Genomic DNA, 26,095 nt, shown 5'->3' on the forward strand with positions numbered 1-26,095 from the left:
CTTACGGCCACGCCAATTGCTACAAATTCCAGATGAGGCACAAAAACAGCAGGTGCTTCAACGGATATCAAGTGCTCCTTTAAGTGGGCTCTCCTCCACATCAACTTCAACATCACAAATACTCCAGTCCTCAAAGGTGTCACCCCAATCGCACTTGCTTCCTCACAGCTCCCAAATCTCCAGCTGCCCGTCCGAGTATGAGGTAGAACAGATGGTTGAGTCTGCAGAGCTGTTTACTCATACTATAGCCTGGGAATCAGAGGTCGACTCCAGCGCTTCTGTGAATCCAGACGAGGAAATGATCTGCACTGATGCCCAGAATCTTTATGAGTCGGATCCAGGACCAGACGCAGAAGGTTCTGACCATAATGTAGACCCTCATTCCCAAACTGTAACTCCTGTTGGTGGAGACAATGAGGAAGACGATGATAAGACTCAAATACCTGATTGGAGCGACAACTTTAGTTTTTTGTCAGGGCAGGAACAGGTTGGCTCTGAGGACGACGGGTGTGATAATGCACAGGGTGATGATGATGAGGTTTGAGATCCCACTTACTGTCAACCCACAGTCAGCCAAGAGATGAGGTCAGCAGAGGAGGTGGAGGAAGATGCTAGTGACGACGAGGTCAGGTTGCGCCTTCCTGGACAGAGACGTAGTACTGGAAGCACGTCAACAACTGCATCCTCAAACACAACTCTGCCTCTCACCACAAGTCGTGGTGGCTCTTCAGGTGGCATGGGTGCTAAGCCTTGCATAGCCTGGGCATTTTTTCAGATCGATAAAGATGACCCAACTCGTGTTATCTGTAACATTTGTCAGCAAAAGCTAAGTAGAGGCCAAAAAATACATAGTTTGAGTACTTCATGCATGAACCGGCACATGGACATGAAGCATAAGTTGCAGTGGGAAGCTCAGTGTGCTACAATGCGGCCTAGCCGGCCGGGCCAACCACCGTCTGCCATATCTTGTGCATCCGCGGCCTCTTCATCCTCTGTGACTGGGGGGACAGCAGACACACCTGTTTTGGGGCGCAGACCTGCCACCTCTTTACCCGCAACAGCCAGTGTGATTGGCAGGTCATCATTTTCTTTGGAGGTGGTAACACCAGCTGGTGTTGAGCGCTGTCCGACATCGATAGCACCACCTTTGGATCAAGGCAACCTAACATGTCCGCCTGCATCTTCCTCACAGACCGGCAGTTTGCCGGGGACACCCTTATCAACCCCGTCTAAGCACAATAGCCAGCCCTCGGTCCCTCAGATGTGGACAAGTAAAAGACCATTTCTTCCTAGCCATGAGAAAGCTAAGAGGTTGAATTTCACCATCTGCAAGCTCTTGGCTACAGAAATGCTGCCTTTCCGCCTGGTGGACACAGAGGATTTTCGAGACCTTATGTCCGTCGCAGTGCCCCAGTACCAGATGCCCAGTCGGCACTACTTCTCAAAGAAAGGTGTGCCTGCGCTCCACCAGCATATCGCACACAACATCACCGCTTCTTTGAGAAACTCTGTGTGTGACAGGGTGCATTTTACCACAGACACTTGGACGAGTAGGCATGGACAGGGGCGTTACATGTCGCTGACTGGGCACTGGGTAACTATGGTGACAGCAGGACAAGGGGCTGCTGTCCAAGTATTGCCATCCCCACGAGTTGTGCGTCAATCCTCTTTATGTCAAAGTTCCTCCACTGCTTCTGCCTCCTCAACCTCCTCTCAGTCTTCCACCTGCACCCAAAGCCTGTCTGGTCATGCCACAAGCTTTCTAACTGCGCAGAAGGGATCCTGCACACCTCCTTACTATGCTGGCAGTAGGGCTCAACGTCATCAGGGGGTTTTTACATTGAAATGTCTGGGAAATGTGAGTCACACAGCTGAGGAGTTGTGGTCAGCTCTGGAGAACCAATTTCATGAATGGTTGTCTCCACTGGACCTGAAACCAGGGAAGGCCGTGTGCGACAATGCTGCAAACCTGGGTGCGGCCTTTCGCCGGGGCAATGTCACACACGTGCCTTGTATGGCTCACGTGTTGAACCTGGTTGTCCAGCAATTTTTAGCCCACTATCCCAGACTAGATGGCCTTCTGCAGAGGGCACGGTCGCTGTGTGCTCACTTCCGCCGTTCGCATCCCGCAGCTCAGCGACTTACATCTCTACAGAAGTCGTTGGGCCTTCCACTTCACCGGCTAAAATGCGATGTGCCTACCCGGTGGAATTCAACTCTGCACATGTTGCAGCGGCTGTGGCAGCACCGACAAGCCCTGGTGCAATACGTTCTGAGGTATAGCCTGGGCCAACGAGATCCAGAGGTGGGGCAAATCACGCTGGAGGAGTGGTCTCAGATCAGGGACCTATGCACCCTTCTGCACAGTTTTGAAATGGCGACGAAGATGTTTAGTGCTGACGATGCCATTATCAGCATGACTATTCCGGTGATTTACATGCTGGAGCACATGTTAAACAGAATTCGGAGTCAGGTGGTGGCACAAGAGGAGGTGGAGGAAGTAGAGGAGGAGGAGTTGTATGCGGAAGGGCTAACATCTGCAAGGTCCAGACGGTCGGCAGCACCAAGGCGGCAGGCATGTGAGGGTGGGGGAGATGGTTTTACCAGGGCGCATGGTAGCAGCCAAACTAGTGAGGAAGGTGCAGGAGCCCAGGAAGAAGTGAAGGACGAACTGATGGAAGACTCATCAGATGAGGGAGACCTTGATCACATTTCTGTTGTGCGAGGTTGGGGGGAGAGGACAGAGGAAGGAAGCATGATTGTTACCTCGCCACCAACACAACAGGGACTTGGTGCTCCTGGATGCGCAACACACATGAGTGCCTTCTTGCTGCACTACCTGCAACATGACCCTCGAATTGTGAGAATTAGAAATAATCCTGACTACTGGGTTGCCACACTGTTAGATCCCCGGTACAAAAGTAAATTTGCAGAAATTATTCCTGCCATAGAAAGGGATGCACGCATGCAGGAGTATCAGCAGAGACTGTTGCAGAATCTTACATGTGCTTTTCCACAAAATACCAGTGGTGCACGTAGTGAATCTCACAGTTCCAACTTGCCAACCGTGGGACCGTCAAGTGTTCAGCACTCAAACCGTAACAGAACCACAGTATCTGCTGGTAACATCAATTTTGCGGAATCATTTCACCACTTTTTTAGCCCATCCTTTGCAAGGCCACAGGAGACAAGAAGTCTGACACATAGTCAACGCCTAGAGACGATGGTACAGGAGTATCTCCAAGTAAACATTGAAGCCATGACTGTGTCACTGGACCCTTGCTCTTTTTGGGCTTCCAATCTGGATAAATGGCCGGAGCTAGCCACTTACGCCTTGGAGATCTTGTCATGCCCCGCAGCCAGCGTTCTGTCTGAACGTGTGTTCAGCGCTGCTGGTGGTGTGCTGACAGATAAGCGCACGCGGCTCTCCACTGATAATGTAAACAGACTCACGTTCATAAAGATGAACAAATCATGGATCCGAAACGACTTTTCTACCCCTGTGTCATCCTGGGGAGAGTAAAAGCTTGATGATTGGTTAAAATCACCCTACCAACCATTTTAAGCTTTCAAATTACTAATCATGTTTATCTGTATCTTGGCTGGAAAATAATTTGGGCTTTGTAGCAGTGTGCAGCACTGATTCTATTAGGCCATCTATAATAAGCTCCACCAGATTTAAAATTACTAATCATGTTTATCTGTATCTTGACTGGAAAATAATTTGGGCTTTGTAGCAGTGTGCAGCACTGATCCTATTAGGCCATCTATACTAAAGCTTCACCAGATTTAAAATTAATAATAATTTTTAGCTGCATCTAGCCCGGAAAATAATTTTGGGGCTCCGAGATGCGCAAGACACATAAGTGCCTTCTTGCTGCACTACCTGCAGCATGACCCTCATATTGTCAGAATTCGAAGTAATCATGACTACTGGGTTGCCACACTCTTAGATCCCCCAAACTTTTCGATCAACCTTTTCATTTTAATAAAGACCAAAAAAATGGTCATTTTTGAAATTATAAGCATTAGCAGGTTGTTAGAAACTGAAATCAAACAGTTTTCAACTCAAAACTTTATTCTAGGTGATGTTACATTTTCACATAGGACCCCTTGTTCGAAAGGAGCTTCTGAACTCTCTCGTCCATTGAATTTGTCAGGTTTTGGATGGTTTCTGCTTCAATTGTTTTGCATGAGGACAGAATACCCTCACAGAGCTGTTGCTTAGATGTGAACTGCCTCCCGCCATCATAGACACTCCTTTTAATGATGCTCCAAAGGTTCTGAATGGGGTAGAGGTTAGGGGAGCATGGGGGTCACACCATAAGTTTGTCCCCTTTTATGCCCATATCAGCCAGAGATGCAGATGTTTTATGTGCAGCATGAGATGGTGCATTATCATGCAAAAAAATGATCTTGCTGTGAAATACACGGTTCTTCTTCTTGAACCATGGCAGGAAGTGCTGTTTGAGAAAATCCACATACATTATGGAGTTCATCTTTAGCGCCTTCAGGGATCCTAAAGGGGCCGACAATCTCTCTCCCCATGATTCCAGCCCAAAACATTACTCCACCTCCTCCTTGTTGGTGCTGTAGCCGTGTTTGCGTGGGGTGTCCATCAACCAGCCATCCTCCACTCCATCCATCTGGACCATCGAGCACTGCACGGCACTCATCCGTGAACAAAACAGTTTTGAAATCAGTCTTCATGTAATGTTTGGCCCACTGGAGCCGTTTCTGCTTGTGTGAAGTGGATAGAGGAGGTCGACAGGATGGCGTATGCACAGCTGCAAACCTCTGAAGGACCCTGCATCTTGTTGTTCGGGGGACGTTGGAGACACCAGCAGCTTCAAAAACTTGTCTGCTGCTATGACAAGGCTTTTTTGCCGCTGCTCTTTCAACCTGACGTAATTGCCTGTAGGAAAGAGTCCTCAATTTGCCCTTATCAGCACACACACGTGTGTACTGTGAATCAGCTACATACTTCTTGATTGCCAAGACACTTCATCCTGATCATCGCACAATGTTGATTGTAGTCATGCCTTGACCTAAACACTCCACAATTTGTTGCTTCTCAGCAGCCGACACATCCTTTTTCTTTCCCATTTTGGCAGAAAATGTAGGCTGCTTAATAATGTGAGACAGCCTTCTTAAGTAGTCTTGCCTTTCATTGGACACACCTGCCAAACTAATTAGCACAGGTGTCTGCAATTGCTTACAGTGATATAAAGAGCCCTGACACACATCACCATCAATGAGTTTAACTGACAAACAAACAAATTCTTCCCTTATCACTCCTAAACACTTTTTGCATAATAATTTGGAACACAGTGTACATGTGCTTTTCCACAAAACACCAGTGGTTCACGTAGTGAATCTTACAGTTCTAACTTGCCAACCGTGGTCTGTATGGAGTTGTTCAATAAAGGGCCCAAAATTAAGATAACATAGATGGGAGAGGTCTCTATGAATAGGAATTCATAAGTATTTGATACCCTGTGAGGGCCAGGCAAAGGGAAAGTTGGACTGGATGGAATCCTATATGGATTTGGGGAGGGAGACATCGAGGGCCTCAGACTTCGCTGCATTGATTTTAAAATTTGACCATGTAACAAAGTAATCTATTTCAGCCATAACAGCATGGATGGATATATGTGATTGAGTGATATATACTAGGACATCATCAGCAAATAGAGAGCACTTGTATTCGGTGCCTCCCACCTCAATCCACCTAATATTGGGGTTATGGCGAATTGATGAGAGCAGGTGCTCCATCACTAGGATGTATAAGAGAGGGGACAGAGAACATCCCTGCCTTGTCCCATTGGTGATTGTGAAAGGTGATGAAAATGTTCTGACGCGCCCCCTGGGCCTTGGGACACCCGGAGCCGGACCCTTTTTGGTGGATGCTGGTGGTTGTAGTCTCCGTGGCGGCGACCCGGTTCCGTGGCTCAGGGCGGTCAAACCAGTGGCGGAACTATTTATGTGGTTTTGATGTTTAAATGTCCGACTACGCCACCCGTGGATTGCGGTCAGAGTGAACCGCCACTCCAGGGCAGACCGCTGAGGCTGGTGTTGTGGGTGCAGCAGAGCGTAGCATAACTCCCCACGGGAGGAGTATAGCCTCAGGGCAGTGTATGCGGAGGATGGGGGTGATGGTGCAGGGCAGCAGCAGTAACGACACGGAGTCAGTGATGCAGTCCAGGGCCTTTACTCACAGTTCTTATTATCCAGACCACGTCTGCAGGTAACGGCTGCCCACGTCGTACTGTGCTCACCAGGTGAGGGGCTCAGACAACTCCCAGATAACTTTGGAGCGCTTCACAGGACCCCCTTTGTGTGTCCTTTGTCTGGCCTTTCTTACCAACCCTTCTGTCCGGCTGCCTCGGGCCTCCTCTTGGTAAACTTGGCGCCAGTTTCCCTGACCCTATGTGGTGCCTTCCTAGCGGGTGTAGCGAGGGGCTGCGCCACATAAAATGTCACAGCCTCCTGTTTCTAGCTGAGGGTCGTTTCCTGCCTCCACTAGTTTCGGGGACTGGTCTCCCCCTTTGGCCTGACCCCTCCACGCAGGTGGATTCGGGCGTGCGGTGGCGACTCGCCCGTCCGCACCCCTGGGATCCCTTCGTTCCTCGTTCCTGGAGCCTTCTCCGCTCCTCTTCCTTCCTTCTCCCTCTTCCAGGCCTGGGCCTCTGTTACTAGGCCCGCCTCCGGAGCAGAGCTCATGCAGAGCTCATGCAGAGCCCCTGCTCCCTGCCACTTCTGCTCAGACTTCTCTGCACTGAACTAAGATGGTGCCCACCTTTTATACTCCCTTCTCAATGCACCCAGGAACTGCTTCCTCCCTGCTCCTGCACTACAGGGTTCCCCTTCCTCAGTGTTCCCTCCCCCCACTCCAGCCAGGGACAGGGACTGTCGTGGCCATCTCAGGGGCATATTGGTCGCCCTGCCCCATGGCAATGTGGTGTAATGCATGCAGGTGTCGGGTCCTGATCCACACTACATCCTTACCTGAGAGTGAGATATCACACCTCTGGGTGAGGTGCAATACCTCTGTAGCAACCGAGCCCTCAGGGTGCTACAGTTCCATTTATCTTCAGCCTAGGTGACGTATTGCGATACAGGGCCGTGATTTTGGCTATAAAAGGGTCCCCTAGACCCCTACCCCAAGCTTTTTAAGAGAATCATATATGGCGTGCCAGGAGACTCTATGGAATGCTTTCTCAGCATCCAACGAGAGTATCTAATTACAAATTTTTAACTGCATCTAGCCCAGGAAAAAATTTGTGCCTAGTAGCAGTGTCTGCTAGTCAGCGGATTATCCCGGCTGTTAAGCAAGCTACACCACCTGTAGTTTGGACACTTAATTTTTTCAAAGGAAATGCTTCGGGACCACGGGATACTCAGTGAAGAGCATCAGGAGGCACCCCAAGGCATAGGGGCTGGGACTGGCAGTAGGATGCCTTGCGGTGCACAGCCGAGCTCGATCCTTATAAAAGCTTTTTAACTGCAGCAGCTTTAGTGGACGCTACTGGAGCTGGAATTACGCGGCTGCTGGCATGAGACTTGCCCTCCAATAGATCCTTGTAAATGGATTTAAAGTGTATTCATTCAAATTAGAGAGACAATTTAAATTAAAAAGCTTAGAGCTGCCTCCACCACAGGGGGGCTCGCTCGACCCACCAGTGGACAGGCACCAGTATTGGGAGAGGGGGGCTGGCCGTCAGGGTTCACCGCGGCTCTGGCACAAACCCGGCGACGCGGAGGTGGCACGGGCAGGAGCGGACTGAACGTGTCGGCTTCTCACTTTTTGGATTTTAGAAGGGCATGACATGCCTATATCTGTGTCTCCCCCTCCTTTTACTCCTCCACCTCTTTTCTTTTCGCATGACTATATGTACTTGTCACTTTTCCATGTGTTAGTTGTGTCTTCTGAGCAGTTTGTCAGCTTTTGGACACCTTTGAAGGTGTTTTTTATGTGTTTCTATGTGTTTTTGTTTGCCTGCCATTGGTTTTAACGGTGTTCGAAGGTGTTCGACGAACAGTTCGACGAACAGTTCGGCGAACACACGGGTGTTCGACGAACCGAACCGAACTCGAACACTACGGGGGTGGCTCAACACTAGTAATGGGAAGGCTCGTGCTGCAGCACCGGGTCTGTGTGCTCCACAATTATAGCACGTCTCACACCATCCTGGGTTATATGATGGTGGCTGGCTCTCAGTGTGAAGTGCAGGGTATTTAATCTCCTTAGGTAAAAATTGCTCAGTTTCCGGATTTAGGGGCTGGGGTACTGCTACATTTGTGGGGGTAGGGGATGCTTCTTTAGGGGCTTCGGAGTTGGTTTGTGGACACATAAGTTGGGAAGGTGAATCTACTTCCGCCTCTATTTTTTCCCATCAGCTTCATTTTGTAACACAAAACAGCCAGTCTTCGTTACAGGGCTAGATAATTTTCCCTTCTTTACATAAAAATAATTGAAATAACCATTCTTCATCTCCTCCGCTATTTCTACATATCCTTCATCACAAATCTCATGTGCCACTTTCTTAAACTTCTCAGCGTCTTTCAACAATCCACAATAAACTAATCTACCCCTTTGCTGCCGGATGCCTTCATCCCACAACACAGGCTGAAGCCTCCCCTCCACATAAAAATGTAACACCTTAAACACTTTTGGTGCATTCTTAAAAGATCTTTTCCCTTCTCGACCGATCATGATATACATCACATCCTCCCCATCCTCCCCATCCTGCAGGAGAGACAAATTTTTTCTGCTCCACGTAAACATTGATTAATTACTACAACTGACAAAAAATCCTTAGTTTGTGCACAGCACGAGTCCGGACCTCAGCTGTTGTTTCACTGACTTTATTTCACCCCTTCCCGTCGGGGAGTCTCGAATGGCCAGATGAAAGGAGGAGAACTCTCGTCCGCAGTTCTCCGGACACTAGATATATGTATATATGTGTGAGTGTCCTACCCAATCTTCGATCACCCGCCCCGAATGGGTTTACCCCGAAACGGTTTAGGTAAAAGGAGGAGAGCTCTTGCCTGCAGCTCTCCGGACACTAGATATACATATATCTGGGTGCGTGCCCTACCCATTCTTCGATCACCTGCCGCGACCGAACCTAACAGTGTTCAGTCTCCTAATGATTTTTTTCAGACGTTGAGAAAGATTCACACAATATTCACTTGTCAATCCGAGTTGATACTGCTTTGAAAGTAAATAATATCAGACCCCTAATAGGACTACACCCCTTATAGTCTCACCTTTGACTATATCCAACCAAGACGTCCGGAGATACTGCAAACAACCACACACCACGTGGAAACCACGCCAAACGGTCAGTGTCACTAGTAAAGAACTTGTGCACTTACCGTGGCTTTTTGTGGGGGATGATCAGTCCCAATTCCAGTGGGGGAGGCTGAAAGCAGGTCTCTCTTTGTGGACATCCAGAGGTGGAGGGGCGTCCCTGGTTAGGGATCTGAGTCACGGCACCAGCTGTTGAGGGAGGGCAATGGCCCTTCACGGTTGACCAAGTGAGTGTCAAATTATTATGTTGATTGCGCAATCCAACAGAGAACCAGACGGAGACAGTGCTTGCTCTGTATGGGAGGATTCAAAAGAATCTCTGATCCCGTTTATTTTGCTTAGCATTTTATATTGTTTTGAGTTTATTAATGTCCAATCATCTACACCCATACTACAGGCTTGAACCAATGTTAGTACAATTATTACGGAAATACACATATGGTCATATTATTGTTAGTTCGGTGCATGGTGGAAATGTACAAGGTCAATCCTGGCCTAGACTATTTAGATAACAGGAGCGGGGTGTCTGACAAAATGTTCTTGAGATAAAAAGTTAGAGTGGGAAAGTTCCATGGGAAGAGAAAGAAAGAAGTATGTTATGCAAGGAGTGATAATAACATGATTTTAAAGCAAGCAGACAAAATGGAGTTGCTCTAGCATGAATATCAATATGTCCTTTACAGAAGCAAACGTCCTCTTTTCCTCCTCCTCCTTCTTACTTTCATTTTTTTTACCTTTGTCCAAGTTACATTTCTCAAGTGGAAGAAGCTAAAATATCTGCACATAATCATCCCGCAAAATCTTTTCCCTCATCTCTTTTTTTTAAATGTGTCCCAGGGCCCTTCAAAACATACATATACCTCTCCTTAATTGCATCTGCCTCATCCTTCTCAGTCTGGACTGACACACCTGTAGCAACTAGAGATGAGCGGTGTTCGACTCGAGCTGTTCACCAATCTCAAATTCGAGCTGTATTGGGCGGTGTTCGAGTCGTTCGACAAACTCGAACCATTTGCAAAAAATTCGGCTGTTCGAGGTTATGTTCGATAACTGTTCGTGCACCAAAAGCGTAACTGGATTTTTTCACAGTAATACTGTTAATCAATGTTAATAGACAGTTTCAGTGTAGAGTGGGCGGGGGGGGGGGGAGGGCAGGGGATGGATCTCCATTTTTCTTTTCTTTCCCGTATTTACAGTGGGGCGGTGCAGTCTGTCAGCCTATCAGCAGCGCACACACGCAGCGAAGTGCTTTTTTTTCACACAAGCAAGGGCATGTGTCATTGGCTGTGTATGTCACATGTCCTTGCCCTATAAGACCCAGCCATTTTCCCCGTCACCACCATTTTCTCACCGCTGCAGCTGAGTGTTAGATGGCACCGCTGCTGCTGTGGGCGCTATACAGTATAACTGTGCGAATTGCGAGCGAATTTCCAGTTACATAGAGAGATAGTCCCTACTCCCTAAACCTACTTGTAATTGCAGCCCTTTTGAGGGCTAGGTTACAGCAGTTCATATCACTTTTTGCCAGGCAGGTCTGTGCCAGTGCTGTGCAAGTGTTTTTCACAGCATTTGGCGAAATGTAGCTCAGCCAATCCTTTTGGGCCTGTAGCAGTGTCTGTAAGTCATTGGAGTAGCCTATCTGTGTTGCAAGCTACACCACCTGTGTATCTAATACCAATTTTTTACTGCATCTAAGCCAGCCAATCCTTTTGGGCCTGTAGCAGTGTCTGGTAGTCAGTGGAGTAGCCTATCTGAAGCAAGATACACCACCTGTGTATCTAATAACAATTTTTTACTGCATCTAACGCAGTAAATCCTTTTGGGCATAGTAGCAGTGTCTCGTAGTCAGCGGAGTAGCCCACCTGTGAAGGAAGCTACACCACCTGTGTATCTAATTCTAATTTTTTACTTTATCTAACCCAGGAAATCTTTTTGGGCCTAGTAGCAGTGTCTCGTAGTCAGCGGAGTAGCCCACCAGTGAAGGAAGCTACACTGCCTGTGTATATAATTCGAATTTTTTACTGCATGTAACCCAGGAAATCTTTTTGTGCCTAGTAGCAGTGTCTCGTAGTCAGCGGAGTAGCCCACCTGTGTAGGAAGCTACACCTCCTGTGTATCTAATTCTAATTTTTTACTGCATCTAACCCAGGAAATCTTTTTGGGCCTAGTAGCAGTGTCTGGTAGTCAGCGGAGTAGCCCACCTGTGAAGGAGGCTACACCACCTGTGTATCTAATTAAAAAAATTTACTGCATCTAACCCAGGAAATCCTTTTGGGCCTAGTAGCACTGTCTTTTACTCAGTGGAGTAGCCCATCTGAAGCAAGCTACACCACCTGTGTATCTAATAACAATTTTTTACTGCATCTAACCCAGGAAATCCTTTTGGGCTAGTAGCAGTGTCTGGTAGTCAGCGGAGTAGCCCATCTGAAGCAAGCTACACTGCCTTTGTATCTAATAACAATTTTTAACTGTATCTAGCCCAGGCAATACTTTGGGCCTAGTAGTAGTGTCTGCTAGTCAGCGTAGTAGCCCAGCTGTGAAGCAAGCTACACCGCCTGTGTATCTAATAACAATTTTTTACTGCATCTAACCCAGCCAATCATTTTGGGCTAGTAGCAGTGTCTCATAGTCAGCGGAGTAGCCCATCTGAAGCAAGCTACACCACCTGTGTATCTAATAACAATTTTTAACTGCATCTAGCCCAGGCAATACTTTGGGCCTAGTAGCAGTGTCGGCTAGTCAGCGGAGTAGCCCAGCTGTTAAGCAAGCTACACCACCTGTGCTTTGGACACTTAATTTTTTCAAAGGAAAGGCTTCGGGCCCCCGGGACACTCAGTCAAGAGCATCGGGGTGGCGCCCCAAGGCAAAGGGGCTGGAACTGGCGGTAGCACGCCTTGCGGCGGACCGTTAAGCTCGATCCTTATAAAAGCTTTTTAACTGCAGCAGCTTTAGTGGACGCTACTGGAGCTGGAATTACCGCGGCTGCTGGCACCAGACTTGCCCTCCAATAGATCCTTGTAAAAGGATTTAAAGTGTACTCATTAAAATTACAGAGCCAATTTAAATTACAGAGCTTAGACCTGCCTCCACCGCGGGGGGTCTCAACCCACCAGCGGACAGGCACCAATATTGGGAGAGGGGGGCTGGCTGTCAGGGTCCACCGCGGCTCTGGCACAAACCCGGCGACACGGAGGTCGCACGTGCAGGAACGGCCTGGCCATGTCGGCTTCGCACTCCAGCATAGTCCCTCTGCCCGCTCGCGCCCGAAACCTTGAAGGGATGTGCAAGCGGCTTTTCTTCCCAGGGCTGTTCCCCGCCCAGCAGGAACGTGGGGGAGCTCAGGTCGGCCTTCCACCGTACTCCCTTACCTTCCTCGCCCTCTTTCCTTCTTCCGTTCTCCATCTAACCCCTCGGCTCTGTGGTGTCCACTCTCCCTCCAGATCTCTCCTTCTCACAGGTGGACTACCGCGTGTATTCACACGGTGGCAAATCTTTTGGGCTCAGGCATAAGAAGTCGTCGAGGTAACGGATAATATGTGCCCCCTTAGAAACGTCCATGGCGACCTATTCGAGGAAGCAACTAAACGCCTCAAATAGTGAGCAGGATATGGAGCACCCCATGGGCAAACAGCGATCTATATAGTATGCTCCTTCCCAGAAGCAGCCCAATAGGCGGACACTATTCGGAGGCACAGGTAGTAAGTAACCGGAACGCCCCCTCAATGTCTGTTTTGGCCATTAGGGTGCCCCTTCCCAACTTCTTGACCCGCCTGATTGCCTTGTCAAAGGAGGTACAGTATATACTACTGTACTTGGTTCCACGTCGATGTTGTCGTTTACTGACCTGCCCCTTGGATATGACAAATGGTGGATTAGTCCGAATGTATTGGAGTCCGTTTTTGGCACGACTCCCAATGGGGATACCACTACGTCTTGTAAGGAAAGTGTTCTGAATGGAACCGCCATTCTACCTAAAGATATTTCTTTTTTTAATTTTCTTGTCACGACGTCTGGGTGTTAGTAGGCTGATTTTAGATTTTTACTCCAGCCTTTCTTGATTTTAGAAGGGCATGACATGCCTATATCTGTGTCTCCTCCTCCTTTTACTTCTCCACCTCTTTTCTTTTCCCATGACTATATGTACTTGTCACTTTTCCATGTGTTAATTGTGTCTTCTGAGCAGTTTGTCAGCTTTTGGACACTTTTGAAGGTGTTTTCTATGTGTTTTCTATGTGTTTCTATGTGTTTTTGTTTGATTGCCATTGGTTTTAACAGTGTTCGACGAACCGTTCGACGAACTGTTTGGCGAACATGCCGGTGTTCGACGAACCGAACCGAACCCGAACACTACGGGGGTGGCTCAACACTAGTAGCAACCCCTTCACTACTTGTCACCATCCCAGCTACCTCACAACCCACATTTGTTGATGCCATATGTGATGGTAATCAAGCTACTGCTGGGGATAATCCTGACCTGGCCAACAAACCACTATTCATCCGTGATAAAAATTGCATCATCTTGTCTAAAAGATCCATGAGCCCTGGCACCTCCACACCGCCACGACCCCCTTCATGCTGACCACTGGGACCCACCACCTGACCACACACACCCTGCTCTGACCTAAAACTCTGAGGCAACATACAAGACATACAATCATACTCATCGGGGTGCACAGGTGCTGTGAACCCGCCAGCCGCAGATCCAGCATATAGATGTCTGTCACCCTACCGCTGCTCCACTCCAGAATCTTCTTCATCCGACGCCAAACGATGATCCCGGCCCACACTCCTAGTAGCCACCATGCCACCAGGGGGGGGGTCACAACGCTTCTCAGTGATTGTGATTCCCGTCTCCTGGCTTGACACTGGCTGCTCTTCCTCTTTTCCACCGAATCCTCAGTGGGTTCTGCCACAGCTGTCCTCGGCTGGTGCCTGATACCTGAAGGCCCCCTGCCAGGCATGTCCTCAGAAGTGCCTTTCTCAAGATTGGATACTCAACATCATGTAACGCCTCCCCTCAAGCACACTGCCCACCCACCTCCTTCTCCCTTGCCTGGCGCCGTCCTCTGCTACTCCTCCGGCAGACAACCTGACTGGAACATTGCCAGACATGCTTACCACAACGATCTGCGCCGCTGTTGTTTTGGTAGGAGGAGGCTTCGGCCTGCTCACTCCCACAACCACAGGCCGATCTGAAGGATTCTTGCTGTGAAGACTACCTACACTCACCGCCCTCAGGGTCCCTGGTGAGAGGAGTTGCTTCAGGGCTCAAATGCTCCAATGGCCTTGCTCTTCTCACCTGCCTTCTGGTGGACCCCTCATTCACGTCTTGGCTTTGATCTCCACCCAACATGCCAGCAATCTGCTCCTGAAGCCATCCATTACCTCTCAGGCTCGCCATGGCCTGTAGCTGCCCCAAAAGGAAATCCACGAGGTAAACTAAGCAGAGGGGTTTTGTGTGGGAGTCTCTCCACAGGATTCTGATCCCAAAATGGCCACTTTGCCACACTTTTCACCTTAAAGAGTCCTCATTCTCCGCCCCCTTTATCCACCCTTTAAATGAATGCCCTATAATACCCATAATATTTTTTAAACTTGAACCCTCCCAGCCAATCCCTGTCATGGGGAGGGCCTTCTAATTTCAATCGCATCCAGCCCCCTTCTCACTTTTGTGTGCCCTGTCTTTCAGAATAACAATTTCACTATCTCCAGGTCACAGCAGCGGAGCTTCATACTGCTTACAGCCAACTATCCTAACATTCTAGGACAGGTTTCTCTCAGTGTAACAATGTGATGGCCATTTTAATCTCTAAACAAATCGAATGTGATTTGCTAATTAAATATATTTAGGAATTTGCTTATAATGACATTTCTTTTAGTCATGCTTGTTCTATTCTCAGAGAACCCCTTTAACATAAGACTTAAAGACTATAAATTGTGTTATGTGTAATATCAAATAAGCTCCAAGATCAGAGCAGAATGTGGATCACTTGTCACTTGGGAATAATGTTTTAAAACACAAACATTTCAATATTACATGTTTTATTTAAATTTTACTTTTAAACTTGGCATTCATATTTTAAGTGAATATTCACCATTTTTATAGGTTTGACAGTCTATACAGATTAATTTTTAATATCTCTTCATTGCTGGCAGAGATTTGTTTTTGATTTATTTTTGATACAGAGTTCCATTTCCCTTGCATGGACATAAAAGTAAAATGCAACATGCTGCACTCACCCCTGGATGGAGCGGTGTACTTATACGTAGCACTCAGTGATTAATAAGGACCTGTTATCAGCTCAAAAGTGGCCAGTTTCTGATCTTATCTCATTTAGGCCAGGGCCCCACTATCAGTATTCGGTCAGTATTTTTTCTCAGGAGTGGGAGTCAAAACCAGGAGTGGGTGATAAATACAGAATTGGTGACTTGTTTCTATTATACCTTTTCTCTGATTGTTCCTCACTTGGTTTTGGCTCCCACTCCTGAGAAAAAATACTGGCCGAATACTGATCAAATACTGATAGTGGGGCTGTGGCCTAACACTGCTACTTTGGAGCATTTTTTTTAACTCCACCATACGATTACAGAGATGTGGTCCTTTTTACTTAGCGCTCATTTTTATTATCTTTTCCAAGGGGGCGTGGCTCAAAGTGTACTAATGCAGCCTAAAGAAACGCCCCCAGAGAATCCTCTGCGCCACCCCCACTTCCCCCTTAGTAAAGGCCATAAAAATTGTAATTAAATTAAAAGGGCCATATCTCTAGGAACATATGGTGGATTTAAAAAGGACAAAAAACTGAACACAGGGGAGCAGCGGGAATAAAATATCTACAAAAGTAACAGGTCCTCTTTAATGGGAACTTGTCATGTCTGATAACGTTATTAAACTGCAGATATAGGGTTAATCTGCAAGTTAATATCATTATTAGAAAGTTACCTTGCTGTTGCAGGGCCTCTTACAAGTCCTGAAATTTCCGGTACTGGAAAAAACAGTCCTGGAGATATCCGTGTCCATGTCTACTTGTGTGGCATATGTGTAGCAACCGTGTGCCGCCCGTGTGCCGCCCGTGTGCCGCATCAGAATCACACGTACTGATGCCTGGGAATCAGCAGTACGTTAGCGCTGTTCCTAAGCTGAAGGAATCTCTCATCATTGTCCCCTTCTGGCACTGCAATCAGCGTCAGCAGATGACATTGCTGACAGTTGTATTGTGCCCCTGCTGTGTGCAGAAAGCGTAAAAATAAGAATAAAATAAAAAAAATCCTTATACTCCCCTGTACGAAGTTGAAAAAATCCAGGGTCCCAAGCTGTAATCTATTGACCGTCAGGTGGCTGCACACGCTCAGGAGCAGGGCAGAATGACTCGCTGCAGCGAGTGGGGCCCCTGACCTGCGCTGAGCTCACTGAGCAATGTCAATCAGTGAGCTCGGCGCAGCTCAGAGGCCCGCTCACTGGAGTGAGTCATTCTCCTCTGCTCCTCAGCGTGTGCGGTTGCTTCAAGCCGCCGCAATCGCTGATGCAGAATTGTCGGTCAGATGGATTGCAGTGTGAGACAGTATATTGGACAGGTGAGTATAAGTGTTTTTTATTTTAATCTTATTTTTACATTTGCTGGACACAGCAGGAGCAGAATACAACTGTCAACATTGTACCCTGCTGGTGCTGATCACAGCGCAAGCAGGGGACAATGAAGACAGATACCTTCAGCACCTGGCGCTTGGGCACAGTGCTAGCTGTACCACTGATTCCCAGGCGCCGGTACGTGTCACACTGATGACACACGGATGTCATCCGTGTCATCAGTGTGGGAATTTTTGAGGCCCATGCGGCGTGAAAAAAATGGATATGTCAGCGTGTTTTGCCCACAGACACAGAGTTCGTGGAAACACACTGACATGTGCGCAGACCCATTCAATTGAATGGGTCTATGTGTGTAAGTGTCTCCGGTAAGTGTGGAAACTGGCACCACATGTACTGGAGAAAATGAATCGGTGTGGCTATAGTTACTGCTAACAGCACTGAGAGCGGTGGCTGCAAGCTGCCCGGCACTTGTCTCATAGGCGGCTGTGCACCGATGCACCGCGGTGTGCGAGTTGTCAGTCATTGCGAAGCATACTTACAGCCACAGCTCTCAATTCTGTAGTCACATCTGCACTCCTGCATGACTGAAAGCTGACGGCTCCCTGGAGGAATAAAGTTAATTTTCTCCCAAGTGCTACACTTTCAGTACTGTGGCCGGTCACCTTCCTATTGCTATAAACCTGTAGATTAACCCCATATCTGTAGCTAAATAGCGTTATCTGGCCTGACAGGTTCCCTTTAAGCAATATGCAGAAGTCTCTGGAGCTCCATCCAGTGGCAGCTGCTCCAGCATATCTTTGATCATGCATGGGATCTCGAGAAGTGCATAAAAAATATATATATATATATAGAAATTTATGGAATAGAATATTTGCTCCAAGCTTTTTGTAATATGTATGATGTAACGTTTGGTGATCATCTTGACTTTGATGGCCACACCTGAAGGTGTTTCCTTTTTGGCACCAGAAGGTGGTCGCTCTGAACCAGTATGGCCATCTTTAATTAGAGAGTTATACATGTCAGTGGATCAGCAAAGTGTTGGCGCCCTGGTCCACTGAAACATGAAGCAGATAGGCTGCAATAAAGAGATTACACTAATAATAATCTGCACATTTCTCCTGCAGATTTGAGAGATGTTTATGTTGCAAGAATAAAAAAAGGAAGTAAGAGGTTTTAGAGAAATTACATTTTTATCTGATCCAACATTATTATCTTTCTTCTTGCAGCTCGATGGCTGTATTAAAGGAAGAAAACAATCTGTTCCCATGGATGTATGTACTAAAGAAGAAGCTCATTGGACTGTACAGAGATGTAAAGGACCGGTTACTGTGCACTATAAAGTTAATGATGAAGGTAAAGAAAATTAATGACACAATCCCTTTTGCTTTATTAGAAGAACATGTACAAATAATCACTAATTAAACAATAAATGTACATTGTAAACTCTTAATTGAGCAAGTAGCAATACAAGATTCACAATAATGTTTTTGCCACTGGCATACAGAGATGTTCATCACTGAAAAGACAGTATTCATTTCCAGGCACATTTCATGGAGATACTGAAAAATATTTCCCAAGTAAATAATCCAAAACTCTCGTGTCCCACCTTGTATACACATGCATCATTGGCTTGGCAGAGGCATGCATGTGTTTTGATTGGAAAAGAAACAGCTGCCAGACATCTCCAATGATGGCATATCTCACCTGTTAACAAAAGGATACTATGTTTGAATTCAACTGCGTTTGCTCTAAAAAAAAATCTGTATGGGGAGAATCAGATGGTCCCCCATACACATACAGTGGGTATGGAAAGTATTCAGACCCCTTTAAATTTTTCACTCTTTGTTTCATTGCAGCCATTTGGTAAATTCTAAAAAGTAAATTTTTTTTCTCATTAAAGTACACTCTGCACACCATCTTGACTGAAAAAAAACAGAAATGTAGAAATTTTTGCAAATTCATTAAAAAAGAAAAACTGAAATATCACATGGTCATAAGTATTCAGACCCTTTGCTCAGTATTGTGCAATAACACAGCCAGACTGATTCATACGGCCTGTGGACCGAGCAGCATGAATTTCATCACAGGTTCACTTTAAATACTGAGAAAAAGTGATTGCCCTAGGCACAGGGATATGTATATACAGTATGTTTATAGAGCGGCCATTATAGACTATAATATATCTATGCAATCTTGTGTTTTTACTTTTGATCAGGATATAGAAAATTACTAAAAGATCTTGAAGAAGGGAAAATTCGTTCTGGAGACTCATTTTTCATCCGATTAAATCTAAACATTTCTAACCATTTGGACAGCTGCACAATGACTGTACAATGCGATGAAATTGTCCATGTTCTTGATACCATGCATCAGGGAAGATACGAGTGGCTTTGTGCCAAGATGGATCCGTTTACTGAAAGAAACCTGGAATCTGGGACTATTCCTAGCTACAGCAGGTGTGTGACATTTACCCAACAGGCAAGGGCAGTGTTCGGCCACGGCCCCACGATCAGTATTCGCTCAGTATTTTTTCTCAGGAGTGGGAGACAAAACCGGGTGAGGAACAATCAGAGAAAAGGTATAATAGAAACAAGTCACCAATTCTGCATTTATCACCCACTCCTGGTTTTGGCTCCCACTCCTGAGAAAAAATACCAAATACTGATAGTGGGGCCGTGACCTCAGACAAAGGGTGGCCACCGGCAGAATTAAAAAAAAAATCTAATTAATAGTGGAGCGCCAAACACTAATATTTAGGTTGCATTTACACTAGTTGATTTCAGCCCATTAAACGAGTGCTAATCGGCTGAATTCAAGTCGTTTGCTTCTTTACAAACGTCTTTTTACACCGACTGACAAAGATAAGGGTAGAAAAATGGCTAATAGATCACTATGTCCTCATGCTACTGGCAGAACATCCCTTGTTTTCCCTGGGCGATGTGCTACCGAGAACAGTGATTTTTGTTCCAGTATGTACGATCCAATAACCTGATGAATGAGCATCATTTTGTTACTTCGTTAATACCCAAATATTTAAACTCAGAGACTACTTGTAATCCAGAATTAGCATAAAAAGGAACATTATCATCATTATCTAATGGAAGCAGAACTGATTTATTCCAGTTAATCACGAAACCCGAATATCTCCCAAATCTCTCAATAGTCTCCATCACCACAGGTAGGGTACTGGAGGCATCTGCTAAAAACAATAATGTATCATCAGAATAAAGTGCCACTTTCTCCTCTACAGTCCCTCTACAAAAACCCTCGATAAAAGGATGATTCCTCATGATTGCGGCAAGAGGCTCAAGGGCTACTACAAAGAGCAAGGGCGACAGCAGGCGACCCTGTCTGGTGCCCCTACCCAGTCCAAAGGCAGAGGAAAGCTGCCTGTTAACCCATAATCTAGCTACCGGCCTTCCATACAGCAACTTTATCCACAACATGAAAATGGAGCCCATACCAAGCTTTTCTAGTTGTGCCCACAGGAATTCCAACTCAATACAATCAAATGCCTTGGCCGCGTCCAGTGAGCATAGGATCATATGATCCTATCCCCTGCATTCTCAACTGGTAGCCAAAGATTAAGGCCTAGTTGGTGTATCTTAACAGCTGTGGATCTGGCAGGCATAAAACCTGACTGGTCAGTATGCAGTACACTAGAAATAACCTTGTTGAGTTGATGGCCAGTACTTTCACTATGATCTTTGTCTGTGGTCAACAGAGATATAGGCCGATAAGAGTCAGGGAGAAGAGGGTCCTTTTCCGGTTTATATATAACTACTATTACTGTCTCTTGCATTGAGCTAGGTAATGCCCCCCCCCCCCCCTCTCCCTTAACAGCCTCTTGCAATGTGCATAGTAATTACGGTATCCCCAAATTTCTTATAAATGTCTCTAGGAAGCACGTCCGAGCTCTGAGACTTATTATTAGCCATAGAGGCCACCACCAGTTGTAGTTCTTCAAGTTGAAGAAGATTATTTAAGTAACTTTGGTCCGCTTTCGATAAGTTATTTAAGTAACTTTGGTCCGCTTTCAATCTCATCCAAATACAGCAGAATTTTTTCTGTTTCAAAAAGTAACTTGGATGAATAAAGGTCCTGAAAAGATATTGAAAAAATGTTTTGTATCTGGTCAGGTTGATTGACTATCATACCTTCTTTATCCCTTAAGGGCCCTACAAAGGAGGACCTCGCATGAGCATTTGCAATCAGGTGTCCTGCTTTTTCCCCCTCCTCAAAAAAACGTTCCTGAGCAAACATGCGCTTATTTTTGGCTTTTTTATTCACATGTAGATTATATGCCTTCTGCCTCTCCTTCCAAATCAGCAAATCCACCACTGCTTCTGTTAAAACTAACCGTATCTCTGTAGTTTTAACACAATCTTGGAGGAATTCCCCGAACTGTCTCACCTGGATTTTAGATCTAACAATAGCTTGTATTAATACCCCTCTTAAAGCGCACCTGTCAGCAGGATTGTGCTCAGTAACCTACATACACTGTCAGGTGGGCGACATTACACTGATTAAAATAATACCTTGGTTGATGAAATCCGTCCCGTGGTTCTGTTATAATCTTTATTTTCAGTTTTCAGTTAATTCTGGTACTTTGGGGAGGTCTGTGGGGTGGGCTTTATGTGGTGCTGTGCTAACATATGCCTCTGTATTTGCTTATGACAGGTCACTGATCCTCAAGTGACCTGCCTCCCATTTTCCATAATGCATATACTATCTGGGCTTAGGGAAAAAAATGTACATGTAACAAAATGGCGCCACTCCCGCAGTAGCCATTTATTTTTAGCTCCAGCAAAATGGCCGATGCCGGTGCGCAGTGGCATCTATCGATATCCCCTTTAGTTCTGAGGATAGCATGTCTGCCCTGATAATCGAGCAGCTTAATGAGAACTGGACATGGAGGGGCCCTGGTGGTAGTGGCCTGGTAGGTACCCTTTGTGCTCTTTACATAGCGTACAGTGGGGACAAGGATTCAGCGCCAAATAATGAGCAAAATCACTTTTCAAAATGCTCTGTGGGGTTATTTCCTTCAGTTTTCTCAGGAATGCCTACTACCCTGATTCTCTATATCATCCACTTTTGACCATAAGGCTGAGATTTGTTGATCATGTCTGCGTAAATCCCGTTCTATTTGGGGTATTTTATCCTCTAGGTCACTGATTCTCCCCTCTGCTAGTACGTTCCGAAACTTTTTGCAGACTTTGCCACATATAGGGAAATTCATCCTTCAGCAGACCCATCTGGGTGTTCATTGAGGACATAGCAGAGCTGCAGTGTGTTACAGCGATTAATCCATCATTTAATGTAGGCTCAGTCTCCTGCTGTTGTGAGCTGTTCTCAAAAAAGGCATCTCCTGTTTGGGGTTGTAAGGCAGGGAGAACCTCAGGATCGTGTTCAACAAAATTCCTTGATTCCCCTATGGGCACTGCAGGCTGTCTATTATCCCCATCAAGTAATAAATGTGCCTTTACAGGAGAGGGAACCCTTTTGCCTGGGGTCCTAACAAAGCTGGCTAACTTCACCGCCACAGTCACTGCCACTGCTGTTCCTGCCCTTGTATCTGCTGAAGGTGCATTGGCGCCATCTTGGATTTCTCTGCCCACTGTGTGAGCCACCTCCCGGGGCTTTTTACGGGCGCCTCCGGCCATAGTCACACTGCCGATGGGTGTCAGGAGATGAAGGGGAGACTTTTTCAGGCCTGTGTACCCGGAGTCTTCCTCAGCAAGTGAGATTGAAGGGAATTCTGTGCAAATTCTACATGGAAACTGTGATAAGCAGCCAAATGTAGATTACCCCAACTGAATGGGGCTAATTCGCATTTAGATCCGCAACAGTTCAAACTGCAAATCAAGTTCAGAAATTCAATGGTCATCATCTTTGGTTTCCTGGTGAGAAATCCACAACAAATAAAAAGCATTTTTTTCCACGGAAAATTCCGTTGCCTGAACGTACCCTAATTCCATCATATTTCCTTACTTGCGTTATAATAACTTTTTTTCCATTTACTAGGGCTCAGCAATTATTTTTGGTCAAACTTCAAAGATTAATACAAAGAAGTAAGGATGAAAGTGAAGGTTCGAGCAACACATTGCGAGTTGTGAAGGTAAAGTCTGCGTTTCTGCACTATTTCTGTCACTTTTCTTAAACCCGCAGTATTCAATACTGTTTATTGCACATAATGCTATAAAAAATGGCGCACGCGGCTCATGAAGTTTGCACAGTGTGAAAAATCATCTTTATGTCTAACATTATTTTGCAACTTACAGTGAAAAAATATACGCGTGTTGCAAAAATTGCCATAAATTTAGGACATAAAAATAAATCATTCCATTGGGGAATGGATTACATTTGTACAAAAAATTGTGGCATTTCAAAAAGTTACAAAGGATGAATGAGGCAAAAATATCTGGAAAGCCTAACCCTGCCCAAAATGGTGAACTAAAAAAAACAAACAACTACATAAAGAAGTGACTTATAAAAAAGGTGCAAATGAAAAGATGAATATGGCGCAAATGAAAAACAGGTGGAAAAAAAATACAAAACTAGTCAAACAAAAGCAGTGATGAATCATCCCAAATGTGTTAATCTGCACCATAAATGTATAAAAAAAAGGTGAAAACACAGTAAAAAAAAACCTCAGAAACAATCAGAGCAATCAACAATTTTGTATTTTGGTGCATGTCAGGGAACAGCTGAGGAGATCACGCAGATCCCACCACTGTCACCAATTTGTCAGGGGACGCAACTCCGCTTCCTCCAATCGTCAGGACAATTACGCAATTGACTGACGAGGCCATGGCTCTTTCCACTACTAGGCCGGTTATTGGGGAACTCACAATGAGCGTATGGCATATACACCTTCTATTCCAACGCATGGACTATATGTATACCCCGATGCGATCACTGCCAACTCCACAATAACAAAATGAACTACTAGCTGCCACCACCAATCATTTATACAGGCTGATAGGACACCCTTTTCAGGTAGCATATCACTTCAGGGGTGCGGTCTACAGAGCAAGAGGAATGAGCTATTCAATTTTATATATCTACTCCGGAAAAATAGGCAGTGTTTATAAAAAATATATAAAGATGGTACAAAATGGGAACAAAACAACACGGTATATACAATCACACAGCATAAAAGGAATAACAAAAGAAAAAGTATTAAACCAATGCCACGGAAATGGCTCAAAGCTTAGCGGAGGGAGGTACTCCTTTTTGGGAAACTCCTTAGAGCAGAAGTGGGGCACCTCAGGCCCGCAGGCCGTTTACGGCCCTCAATGACTTTTTTTCTGGCCCCCTGGCCAGATTCCTGGGGACCACAGTGCTTGGGCCGGCAGCTGAATTTTGCCGGCTGCTGGCCCATTAATTTATTCTTGCTCTGTGAGCACACACATGCCGCATTCACAACTGAACGCTGAGGTGTGTGCAATGAAAGATTACATCCTGACGTCAGTGCCAGTGTCAGGACATACTTTGTGGGCAAAGTTATTGCGATTTTTACAGCCCCCAAAGAATGGTATAAATATCCAAATGGCCCTTGGCAGAAAAAAGATTCCCCATCCCTGCCTTAGAACAACGGATAGAACCACAGCAAGCTGTACCTTCCAGGACTGACGAATGACAAAAACCCAAACTGCTTTTTATTAGATCAAGGTTACACCCAAATATCTCCCCTTGGTGAGCTCATATGGGGCACTGGCCATGAGATGTGCTAGATCTTTTAGAAGTTTATGAGATCCCCAACTTTCAGAATATCTTCACCCTTGGAGGACCCAGGTGGGAAATAACGTTGTCATGTTTCCTATCATGATTTTACCTTTCTATAGAGATGAAACATGGCATAAATAGCATCATCCATCTGATATTAAGTTGGAGGTGTTCAGCTGGCCTTACGGTGATGTGAGTGGATGCATTATATTCATTTCTTCGTTACAACGCTGAAAATGTATCTCGATTAATGCGAACCCCAATATTCATTGCTGACCACTGGCTCTAGAGAGTCTGAGAGAATTCCTTTGAACAGAGGAAGCTCTTGCCTGGAGAATTGTAGTTGTCCACCTCTGAATATATACGAATCCTAGACTTAGTGGCTGCCTCTCAACAGATCCCCTGTCTTAATTACCTGTTCACAGCAGAAGGTCCTACTTCAATGGCAGTTCTTCCTTGTGAGTTCCCCAATAATCGGTCTCGTAGTGAAAAGAGCCACGGCCTCGTCAGTCAATTGCGTAATTGTCGAGGTCATACGATCATGTGAATTCTCAGGCCAGTCAGGTCCACGATGCGGGTGTGTCTGCATCCTTGTACAGATCTGTACAGATCTGTGCCATGTGTCTTTTCAAATAATTAAAACTATTACTTTTTTGTCTGTAAAATGGCCAAGACTAGTGCATACTGCAATTTGTTCCAAACAGAACCAACTTAGTCTCTATGGAAAATCACTGTGTTGTTTAGCCATTGTTTCTGTGGTTCAGCAGCATCTTTGTGCTGCACCACCGCCATTACATGTTAGCCATTGTAGTCAGGCTGGTAGACTATTCAATAGTAAATATTGGAGACAATACGGGTATCATATCTATACAATAAAGTCAACATATTGTAATATTAATATGCATGTAAAAAAAAAGACATAATTTGAAGTTAATATGCTCTGAGGCAAAATCTATAACTATTGTCATCATTGGGTCCCCTTAAAGAGGTTGTCCAGTTAACACAAGCTATCAGCTATCCTCTGGGACCCACGCTGATCGGCAAAACATGGAATTTTTATCTCCAACAGGGCACTTCTATTCAAGTTCCAAAATTGAGCGGCAGGACGGCTGCCCGACCTCCACTCCACTCATTCTCTATAGGGCTGCCAGAAAAAGTTGAGCGCAGCCTTCGGCAGCCACAGCATTCACACTGCCGCTCCACTTTAATTGGTTAAAGTAATTCTGTCACCAGGTTTTTGACACCTAATTTGAGAGCAGCATAATGTAGAGACAGAGACCGTGATTCCAGGAATCTATCACTTTCTGAGCTGCAATTTTGATAAAAATCTATTTTTATCAGCAGGAGATTCTCCTTAGAGGACTGGTAAACCAGCTGCCATAACTCATGAGCTCTGTGTAACCTCGGCCCAAACACTGATTGGCAGCTTTCTGGCTATGCACAGCGTACACAAGAATCTTCCATTC

At 45.8% G+C, this 26,095-nt stretch overlaps 1 protein-coding gene across 1 annotated transcript in view; it reads left to right on the forward strand.

Annotated features, from left to right (window-relative positions):
* Window positions 1-26,095, forward strand: part of CARD11 (caspase recruitment domain family member 11) — a 192,774-nt gene that overhangs the window by 151,937 nt on the left and 14,742 nt on the right. The window contains exons 16-18 of the mRNA XM_073647913.1: window positions 18,128-18,254; window positions 19,117-19,357; window positions 22,926-23,019. Of these exons, the coding sequence (XP_073504014.1) occupies window positions 18,128-18,254; window positions 19,117-19,357; window positions 22,926-23,019 (462 nt within the window). The remainder of the gene's footprint in view (window positions 1-18,127; window positions 18,255-19,116; window positions 19,358-22,925; window positions 23,020-26,095) is intronic.

The sequence above is a fragment of the Phyllobates terribilis genome, unplaced genomic scaffold (assembly GCF_046119375.1).
Source record: "Phyllobates terribilis strain yellow unplaced genomic scaffold, ASM4611937v1 Scaffold_9__5_contigs__length_417890890, whole genome shotgun sequence".
Taxonomy (NCBI): Eukaryota; Metazoa; Chordata; class Amphibia; order Anura; family Dendrobatidae; genus Phyllobates; species Phyllobates terribilis.